Source organism: Ursus maritimus, unplaced genomic scaffold, assembly GCF_017311325.1.
Source record: "Ursus maritimus isolate PB19 unplaced genomic scaffold, ASM1731132v1 scaffold_13, whole genome shotgun sequence".
In the NCBI taxonomy this organism is placed as follows: Eukaryota; Metazoa; Chordata; class Mammalia; order Carnivora; family Ursidae; genus Ursus; species Ursus maritimus.
Window position 1 is genome coordinate 37,977,039 of NW_024423675.1, and position 11,210 is coordinate 37,988,248.

The window sequence follows — 11,210 nt, forward strand, 5'->3', positions numbered from 1 at the left end:
CTTATCTACTTTGATTTCCTGTGAATCGTTGAGTGGAACAGTTTGTAACAAAAATGTTGTAAAAGATTTAGGAACATTTGAGAGATAGAGAATATTCAATGTAATATTCTATGACAGATAAAGATGGTCTTCTGTTCCATACACATGTGTTTTCACACATAAAATGGACATGTTTCCAAAAGGAGAGTCCTGTTACCTTAAAAATCGCCCACCTGTCTCAAAGGAACCATTGACTAGCAAGGCATCAAGCCAATGTGCCAGCAAAAAGAAGGGCCCCATAAGTCCTTACGTTTGAGATACGAAATCCCGTGGGACTCAAATCCTAGAGATGCAGATCTGGGATTGGAGCAAAGTCCTCCGTAGACACAAAACGTATATAAGAATTAGACTGTGGCTGTGGAGAATTACCAAATGGTCAAATACACCTCCTCCTCCCCCAAAAAAGCCTCCCAGAGGAGTTTTTCTGTTTCTCACCCAGTCTCAGCAGCGTCCCATGAGGCTTCTCTACAGAACAGGGGGCAGAGTTCGCATCACACTCATCTGAATCCTGGTTGACTTGGAGCCACAGTCGTTTCATGAATCATCCCTGCTTTTTTAAACGTCAGAACCCAAATGGCACCTTTCTCCAAGGGCACCTGCTTAGAGATCATTCGCTATCTTCAGGAACGGCGATGTTTTTCTTTAATTTTATAAAATGGCATGGCTTTCTGGTTCTCCAGGAAGAAGAGCACGGGACAAATGGGGCACTATTCTGTGAGGAATGTCCATTCTGGCTACAGCACTTGGTCTTCATATCTGAAATACCACCAGGGGTAGTCTTCCCGCCATTGGAAGGGAAAGTGATGGCAAATACTATGCTCTCCAGGGACCGAACTGAAAGATTGTGTCCCACCAGCCACTTTCTTCTGAGATCTCGTTTTCATTTTATTCTTCTCCACACCCAAGCTCACAGACTTTATACACTGACAATGTTACAGATTGGCGTGCCCAGCTCCCCGTGATCAACTCTGAAGCTGAATGGCATGTGACCACAGCAACACCTAATGGCTGAGATGTTTTGGGGATGTAGAAGAAGAGAAAGGAACCTACCCAAGGCTTAGACATTTGTGTAAAGAATTCACTGTCATCTTAACCTAGAAAAGAAAAGGATGTTATAATATGTCTCTTCAAAATAGTGATCACACTTTACCAGACTACAAGTCACACAGAAGTGTCGCTCTGTGTTACATGACAGTGCTCTGGTAATTGCCTGCTTTACTTTAGCTCAGCAAGACTTTCCACTGCTAAGAAAACAAGGCGAACAAGAAGTCTGGAAAAGCTCAGGAAAGAGATACATGCCAATGAACAAGGTGAGGTGGGACCTCTGAAAACAGGGAACAACGTCCCTGCAAGACGCGCCTGGACCGTGAAAGAAATGCTCTTCTGTTGCTGGAACTGATGGTCCCCACCACTAATTCAGAAAATGTTTGCTCCACATTCTCAGCATTTTGATGTTTGCTTTTAATTTATGTTTTATAGCTGCGGGCTTTCACATCTGCCATTTAAACTGTCGGGCTTCCAGAGGAATTTAGTCCCTGAAGTGCATGTGTGAACACATAATCAGACATAAACAGGGGGTAGAGATGTGGATGGCATCAGGCATGTGCTGTAGCACAGACAGACAGACTCCTCTCAAATTCTCCCTGTCTTTGGCTGCCAGTATGAGATTCAAGACCCAGCAGCCTTTGCGTCTCCGACTGATCACAAAGCGAAGCCTAAAATAAATAAATATTTTATGTCTTCCCATTGCTCAATTCCTCTTGGTATTGACGGACATACAAAAATCCAGAAACTTCTAGCACATGCTGTTTGCTTGGCTGTGAATGTCCTTTTCCTTTCCTGCCCTGTTTTCCATTAGCTGAATTTCTAATCATCTTTGAAAATCCCTAGCTTTTGTGAAGTATCTCCCCAGAGGCTTTCTCTATACTCGGTTCCTTGAAAGTCTTAGTTCTTTCTCTTCTGTGCTATGTGTGTGCCCTGCGCCTTTCTGCTTCTACATCTCTTTCCCACATGGCAGTTGTCAGCTGACATACCTGTCTTGTCTCCGAGACTCAGAGGTCCCCTGCGTGAGGACTAAAATACCCCCACTCCCCTCCCCCACAGTCTAAATCACACCTAGCTCATGGGATGTATTCAGTAACTTTTGCACTGAACACAAAGGGGGAAAACAGATTAGAATTCAAGCTTACTTTAGATCTTTAAAGACTTTATATTAGATTTAATGGGAATGCGCAAGAGTCAGAGAATTATTTATCAAGTTTTCTCAGCCCAATTTCCCCTGATTCTGCGGTTCCTGTTTGGCTGGGCCCACGGCTATCCTCCCCCGAAGGAAATTTCCGTCCTAGCTTAGTGAGCCAGTAGTCCTCACTTCATCTGGGTCTGTGCTTAAGCATCACCTAGTCCAAGTCAAAAGACTTCCCTGAAAATGCCATCTGAAATAGAACCCCCCTGAACGCTCACACACACACACACACACACACACACACACACACGGGCGCTGTTCACTCTCTATCCCCCTTCCTCTTTTCTTTGCATTAGTGATCTTCATAGCACTTAAATCTATCATAATGGAACGTCACATTTATTTGCTATTTTTCTCCCCCATTAGAACGTGGGGGTAGGAAGTTCGGTCGGCTTCGTTTGCTACTCTATCCTCAGTGCTGACACCAGGGCCTGGCTCAGAATCAGCATTCAGTAAATATTTACATGTGAAACAAATGAGTTCATCCTGGTTTAGGTAAGAAATCTTTAAGTCAAAAAAAAAAAAAAAAAAAGAAAGAAAGAAAGAAAAGAAAAGAAATCTTTAAGTCAGTATTTCCCGAGGTGTGTTTTGTAATGTTAATAGATGTTACCCGGGAGAAAGAACTTTGGGTCCAGCAAAGTTCCATGGGTGTTCTCACTGTAGGACTCATAGCATTTACTGTGTTTGTGGACTCTGGGAAATCTCCGGTTAAGGACTAGGGTTACAATGCAGCACTTCCAAAGCTCAGGTCCTTTAGGTATAGCTATTCTAGATACCTTGTGGTGGGAGATGGTGGACCCCTGCATTTCCCACGGAGGGATCCTTGCTCCACTGTCACCACCCCTACGGTCTTTGGTGCACTTCACTGAGCCTCCCTCTATTATGCGCTGGATAAGATGCGCAGATGACTACCGCGCCCCTTATCTGAGCTGCGTATGTGTTCGTGCCTGCGAACAAGACATCAAGTGGGGACCAGCTGACGTTTGCCTTCCTGAGCACAGGCAGACGGGTAAGATCATGCTGCATTTCCAAGGAAATGTAGACCAACGACAAAAATCATTAAGATAATTTTTAAATATGCATGAAACCATGACTAATTTATAATTATGCCCAAAGGGAGAAGCAAAACATCTGCACACATATACTTAAAGTTTAAGTGAAGTGTTTCTAAGTAACATTTAGGAAACCTCTACCTCTTTATTTGATTTTATGCCTTATTAAGCACTAAAAGGGAAGCAAATAGAGTAAATGAAGACCAAGGGATGCCATTGCAAAAAAAAAAAAAAAATCTCTTTCCAAAGGGTCACCAGCGCATGTTGAAGATGGGTCCTCATAATCCTTCCATCAAGGAAGGGCATTTAAGCAACTCAGTCAAGAGCATGTGTCACTTATCACCAAAGACACCTGCATTGTGTCACTCTGGTTTCCAAACCCTCCTATTTCTCTCCTTTTCCAACCAGCTCCATTTTTTTCTCCCCCGTGCCAAGCGCTATGAAGAATGAGATACACCACGAGGCCCAGAGGTGTTCCTTTAACCAGCCACGTGAAAAAAATGGCAATAATAATCCTTCCCTGCAGGTATCACAGAACCATTATGAGGATGAAATATCATCCGAAGGCTTAGAAAAGAGAGGGGCACCTGGATGGCTCAGTCAGTGAAGTGTCTGACTCTTGATTTTGGCTCAGGTCATGATCTCGACATAGGGCGATCGAGCCCTGCATCAGGCTCCACGTTCAGCGTGGAGTCTACTTAAGATTCTCCCTCTCCCTCTGCCCCTACCTACCCCCCCCACCCCACTCGTACTCTCGCTCTTAAAAAAAAAAAGAAGAAGAAGAAGAAGGCTTAGAAAAGAGAAAAGACCTCTAGAACTCATTGAAGGCAGCAGCCTCATCTCCCCTGCAGCAAGTAGGGAGAGAAAAGTCCACAGAAAGTGGGATGACTACCTGGAATAGTGCTCCTGGAGCGGTGACTGCAGTGCGCTGAACGCTTTCCACGGGCTTCCACTGTGCTCAGCACTCTGCAAGCATTGTCCATTTTTAGATAATGGTCCCCACAAAAGCACCATGAAGAAAGTATCATCGTTATTATTCTCACTGTGCAGATTTGGATACTGATTCACAGTGGTTCTAGGGTCGGGCCATGGGGACTTATCATCGCTCTTCCTCTCTCTACTCACATCGGAACAGATATAGAAGGGACTGGTTACTTCTGGAAGCTGAAGCTGATGGAAGGAATAGTTGAGAACTCCTGGCTTATTCCATACATCCAGAGCACATCAAAGGAAAACATTTGAAATCAACAGACACCCATGAGCAGAAAGCAGGGGAATGAAGCCATCATTAACATGGATTTACATCTCCTGAACCGTAGTTCAGACCAGGAAGACGATCAGGACTAAGTCTCACCTTGGTCATTGCCTTCCACCCTCTTGTTCACCTCCCCAAACAGAAGGCAACAGTATCGAGGAAAATGGGGTCTAACACCGAGAGATCCTCAGGAGCTGGAGCCTTTATGCCCAGGGGTGCAGGGGTGCAAGGTTGAAGATGGTGAAGAAGGAAAGAGGACAGAGAGGACAGCCCAGATCCGAAGCCTATTTTGCAAGAGCTTCTGATCAAAAGTGCAGCTTTTTCCTGACTTTGAGGGGTTGCTGGGCCCTGAGCCTACTGCCCTTAGTCCCCTGGGATCCTGCCCTGATGGCAGTAGATGAAGCCTGAAGTGAGAGCGGCATATTCGGGAAAACTCACCAGAAGCCTCTTGGATTCTCTAAATCTCAGTTTCACTCATTTACCAAACAGAGAGAATACTGCCCACCTTGCAGGACTGCTGTGGACTAAATGAGATGGTAATGTGAAAGTTTTATGAAAACTATAAAGGGCCCCACCCTGGCTTGACTATTGCCTGATGATTCTCCTAGGACAGTTGACGTCTCCCTTCAATGACAGTACATTTAAAGAAAGCGTTTGATGGTGGATGACGGAAAACCATAAGCATCATGACTGATGCGTGAACCACACAGGCCGGATGACCGGGAAATGCCGTGTAGGCCACCATGACTCTGTACTACACCTTACCTACAACTGCCCTCAGGACTTTGTCTGACTTTCCTATTCCTGGGTCTACTTCTCCAGGTTTATAGTTTCTCTTTGTTCCAATGTAGCCCATATATGGAAATACTATACCATGTAAATTCTAGTGTAGAAATACAAGGAAATGTTGACCAAAGCAGGGTCTCCATCTGGAACAGTCAAGTTAAAACAACCACAACTACAAAACACAAAACAAAAGCAAAAACTCCACAAAAGGCAGACTCTCTGGGACACTATTCACTGAATAAATGCCATTTTTGTGGCTACTGCCAATCACCCCTGACAGTTTATAACAGAGAAATCCTCTTTCCCCTTAACATGTACTTGAAAGATGCCCAATATCATCCCAAAACTTCACTTGTCCAATTTAAAGATCACAAGTTTTAATCTTCATCTTTTACCAAATCTCGTCATCACTTGATAAAAGATTCCCTTCAAGGAAAACAAAAGGTTCCCACTTTAGAAATGCATTTAAACACATGAAATCTCATTAAAAAAATGAAGACAAAATATTATCATTTGGCTTTAAGATGTTTAGAAGTTAGCAACCCCACCTCTGTTTCAGTACTCTTTGGTCAATCCGTCCATTATTAAGGGTTTCCGCTGCATAGAAAGATGGCGTCTGCTTCCCACAGTTGGCTGGACTAGGGGACTGTTCATCTCTGTCACCAAGAAAGAAGAGTTGGGTTAGGAGCTATTCAACAGGAGCCACAACTGTTGACTTTCATGGCAGCTCTGAGGGTAGAAGACAGCCCATAGTGACACCATAATCAGTGTCCACCTTCCATCTCCACGTTCAGGTTACAACTAAGGGAACTGAAAAAAAAGAGGATACGTTGGAGTCATCTCACACAGTGGTTCATATAGGCCAGGAGGTAGACGGATGCCTGTTCACAATGCTGTTTGCACCCATCAGTTGTATTATAAATGGTGTTATGGCCATCCTTTCCTCTTTGAGATGACGGTGATAATAGAATGTATCTTTATTGGTTAATATCTCTAATCTGCCAAAAAGCATAGTCATTAACTCTTTATCAGATCCTTCTCCACTCCTGCCATTCTGGGGGGACTTTTATTATCTGTGGAGTCTAATACCTGTAGAACCACAGTCCACTAACTCCCTCACTTCACAACTAGTGCAACTGGAGCCCAGAAGGAAAAGCAAGTTGCTCACAACCTCAGGCTCCTAGTAGCAATGCCAGGAGTTGACCTCAGTCTTCTGACTTTCTGGCCTGGGATTTCTTTACGAGCTCCAGCAAGAACAACCACCAAAAAGCAACTGCAAATACTCCTACCTATTACATAGCCCTGTGATTTGCTGAAGTCCCAATCGAATGCCAAATATCCTGTCCAGATGTGGCCTACAAATACTTTTCAAAATAACATCCTAGGCAACCATTAGCCATTAAAAGAAACCTGCACTCAAGTTGAAACCCATCTGCAATCTCTGATCTAGAATGCCATTATCGACTCTTGAGAAGGAGTCTTAAGCATCATGTAGTCTACCGACTTCATTTTGCAGTTGCAACTAAAAAAAAGCCAAGCAAATCTCCAAGGTTAGATGAGTAGCTATCATCAGAACAGAGGTTTGAATCAAGTGTTTTGATACCTAGCTTCAGGGTTCTTGCTACCACACCCAGTTTCCTATCTTTAGTCAGCACTTCCTGAAAGGGTCTAATTAAATAGCATATTCTCATGCCTCTTTCCATTATCATTTTCCCATGTGAAAATATATTTGTCACATGACAATATATTTGACAATAAGCAAATACAGCCAATAAGCACTTAAGCCAAGTATAACCCATAACCCCACCTGCAGCTGTGCCTTTGTACCAGATTAATTTAACTAATTCTTAAAGTGAATAAGCTACTCACTGGGTAGAGTGAAAAGCCCCCACTCATAAATCCCTGAACTACCAAAATTCTAAGTCTTGGCTACACTTGAAAATGGCTTTCTTCACCAGGGTAGCGAAGTTTAATATTTAACATGAGACTACTTTGAAGGAGGAAAGATTTTCTCAAAGATTATGATACAACCAACTTCAGTGTGAATTAACATGAAGTTAGGTACTGTATTACTTTTCGCAACCTACAGATGAAGCAACAGGAACGTCAACATTTACCATAATCAATCCAAGGCAGTGGTAGAACCAGGAATGAAGCCCAGATTTCCTGGCAGTCCAGCTAGCTCTCATTTACTGGAGAACACTGTAAACTGATCTGCAGTGGAAACAAGGCTGTCTGTTTCCTTCTAAGCCGTGCCCAAGGCAATATCAAGATTCCAGTCAACTGAAGGGAACTTCCAACTCAGAAGTCCAACTCATCCAAGAATGCTGGGAAATTACTTTGAATGCTATTTGAGGTTCACACCCACCCTTTGCTGGAAAGGAGTAAAAGCACGCAACGGGAACTTCATCAAAAGTCACATACTGAAGAGTGTGATTTTACATGGACATGTCAAAACAATGTTTAGAAGAAATCCTTCAAAGAAGTAAGACAGTAGCATCTCCTGGCCAACCACGGACCACTCCTTCAAGACCACCTGTCCCCCTCCATGTTCCAAATATCCAAATATTCTAGAAATGAAATTCCTTAGGCCAAGTCTCTCTAAAATTCCATTGCTTCTCAAAGAGCAAGACAGCAATATATATTATTATAGGTTTAATCTGAAAAACTAAGACATAGAATGAATTTCATCAAACATCATAATCTTACTTTAAAAACTAATGAGTAATTGGTCTGCAGCAATTATTTAACCCTAGAAACATAGCAAAACGTCTCAAGTATGGGAAAAAAAACAAGTCAGAATGCTTGAAATGATCCTGAGGTATAGATTTGTGAAGCGAACATTTTAATTTTGTAATTCCTGCAATCGCTCCTTTCCATTGCTGAAGTCGGTGATAAGAAAACAAACAAAACCATCCCTCAACCTCAAAGGCACCACAGATTTTTCTACATAATTTTTGTGGGATGTGATCATAGCATTCAGTATTCTAAGAACACCCCTGAGAAATTAGAAAACTCACTGTGGCAAGAGTCTTTAGCAAATTATACTGCAAAAGCCTCTAAAGGAGAATATAAACTAGTTACTATAAGAAATTCTTGGCAAATAAATAAATACATAAATAAATGAACCGTTTTGGGGGAAAGCAAAGAAGCGGCGAAAGATGCCTTTCCTAAAACCTGATTTTAAAAAGACCGAAGCTGCAGGAGTCCATTTGCACCTGTGTTCTATGTACACTCGAACCACTTACTCCAGAGCTTTCTATGTGGTAAATCCCAGTTCAGAGGCTTCCCTAACGATTGGAGTCAGTGTTTAAAAAGCAGTGCATTAAAAAAAAAAAAAAAGAAGAAGATGTATCCTGATTCATAAAACTTTGCAAGAGTGCCCTTAATGCAGGTATTAGAAATACTGTACACACTTTGCTGCAAACGGTCACAGTTTTCAAAGAGCCTCCCCCCCCATGTCATGTTATAGCATCATCAGGAAAGCACCGCATCAAAACTAAGGCCATTCAGGAACACACTTACTCCAGGGCTGCTCCTCCCTGAGCGAGAGGGGCTGTTTCTCTAGGGCTTCCAAGGGACTCCAGTCTTGGACTCTTCTGCTTATATTTTTTAATTAAATCCATCAGAACAGCCTGGTGCCCAATTTTCTTTACCAGTTGCTGAACCATCCGATCATTAAGAGCTAGAAGAGCGGCCCCACTTACTTCTTCCTCTGGGAAAAGAAAAAAGAAAAAAAAAAAAAAAGGCTCTACATGCTTGCCTGGTAAAGCACCGCACACACAATATTCTGAACAGGAAAAGTCATTTCTGGTGTTGAAAGGATCATCTAAACTTGTCCTCTGAAGTTATACAATTCTCTCTTTTTTTGACAAAGAGAGAACCCTAATTCCCATCACTCCCAACGGGGCTCTGCTCCTAGCAAAGTATCAGAACATGGAGTCACAATGAAACTTTTTGCTTCCCCGCAAGGCCTCCCCCCTCCCGATGCTCTGTAAGAGGCGTTATCTTTATAACAAAAAAAGGTTTCTCAGAAAATCGTCCTTAATAGTAACTCCCAGGCAATATGCAATACTTGCAAATCCAGCACTGAACAGAACTCATGCTGCATTCTTTAAGGACAAAAGCAGTATCAAATGCAAAGAGCCGAGATGTATTTTGACTAGCTCTGACTACTTTGCTTTATTTCAGTTCTTTTTCGAATATTACATCCTCCTCTGGATGTGAGGTCAGATGCAAACTTTGCCACAGTCAGTAAAGAAAGGAAGTTCCCCCAACTCCGCATCCACATTCGCATGCATTAGGCAGCAAGAGTAATCAATTATCGGTAACAGAGGCCACTCCATATCTAGGCTGCTCCATTCATATTTTTTCAAAGTGTAAGCAACTCACCTTGAAACCTATGAACTAGCTCTCCTAAGTTTTTCTCCACCAACCAACTGCAGACCTCATCAACTGACCAAGTTTCCATGGCTGTGTCCTGTGAATACACCTGTAGAATAAAAGGTCAGAGAAGGATTCTTCAGTTTTTCTCTCTGATTGTTGTACTTTTATTTTTATTTTTTTTTTCCAATCAGCTCTCTAATCTCAGCTCCTCCCTTTGCCAGACTCTTTGAGACTCTCAATACAAAGCTTCTTTAAGATTACTCTTTCCCGAATACACATCTAAAAGTTGCTAATAAAACAAATACTCTTTTTAAAAACGAGGCTGGTTTGAACCTATTTCCTAGTCTCATTTCTTGAATTTCTTCACCTGCTCCTACTTTTTTCCCACAGGCATCCCTCAGCTTTACTAACAGACAGCCAAAGCCGTACAATGGTACCCAATCCTGTACCATTAACACCCAGGTCTCTTCACAAAGAAAAGAAAGGTGTGAAATTCACCACTACTAGGCTCATCAGGAAGTGGTTGACATTTACAAAAGGGGTGGGCAGGGGAGGAAGGGAGGAAGGATCAGATAAAAGCCTGACAGAGATACTTAGTAAACCAAGACTGTTTAACCCCTTGTGGCTCCCAGCTCGGAAAGAGCTTGTCAGGCTTCTGATTACTTTGGTTTAACAAGAGGAGAAAGTGGGAGCCAGATTTCTCAGGAGAATCTGAATGTTTCTTTCCTTCTTTTCATTAATACCCTTATATATTCTACCCAGTACTAGAACTTTATTAAGCAGCACTATGATTGGTAACTAGGAAAAAGAAGCACGTTGATTGAAAACTTTAAAAGAATTTAGTTGGGCAAATTTAAAAAAGGAAAATAATTAAATATGTTAATAATCATGCAGTGAAGGATGTATATATAAAGTTTGCAAGGTATGTTCTTCAACTACTCAGTTATTTTTACCTGCCACTATTCTGCAACTGCTTAGAAAACTTTAAAAAGTGTATCAATTTCGAGGATGCCTGGCTTGCTCAGTTGGTTAAGTGTCTGCCTTCAGCTCAGGTCATGAACCCAGAGTCCTGGGATCGAGTCCTGCATGGAGTTCCTTGCTCATTGGGAAGCCTGCTTCTCCCTCTGCCTGCTGCTCCTGGTCTTTGTGATTTCTCTCTCTCTCTGACAAATAAATAAATAGACTCAAAAAAAAGTATAAAAGTATAAAAGTAATTTTTAAAATTTCTCTTAATAGCTCATTCCCTGTTTTTTATAATTCAATCCAAATTACTTTAAATGGACCAGGGAGGAACAGAAAAAACTTAAAACATTTTCATCTTTAAGCATTATTTTCTATTTCATCTTTTAATCTAAATAATGCAGATTTACTTGTACATCGAGACGCTGACTCTTCTATAAAGACGACACAAAGCTACTCTTAGAGAAATGGAAGCATAAGGAAAGATACA

General features: G+C 42.1%; 1 protein-coding gene across 2 annotated transcripts in view; it reads right to left on the reverse strand.

Moving 5' to 3' along the window:
• The window catches only part of SAMD3 (sterile alpha motif domain containing 3), a 44,016-nt gene extending 33,779 nt beyond the window's left edge, over positions 1-10,237 (reverse strand). Inside the window, exons 1-4 of one of the 2 annotated variants that reach the window (XM_008691111.2) lie at positions 10,138-10,237; positions 9,767-9,866; positions 8,900-9,089; positions 5,923-6,030 (exon numbers count right to left, since the gene is read on the reverse strand). In XM_008691111.2, coding sequence (XP_008689333.2) covers positions 5,923-6,030; positions 8,900-9,089; positions 9,767-9,866; positions 10,138-10,212 — 473 coding nt within the window. In that variant the 5' untranslated portion in view covers positions 10,213-10,237. Of the gene's footprint in view, positions 1-5,922; positions 6,031-8,899; positions 9,090-9,766; positions 9,867-10,127 lie in introns of both variants that reach the window. The other variant, XM_008691110.2, reaches the window with a different exon arrangement.
• Between the last annotated feature and the right edge of the window lie 973 nt (positions 10,238-11,210).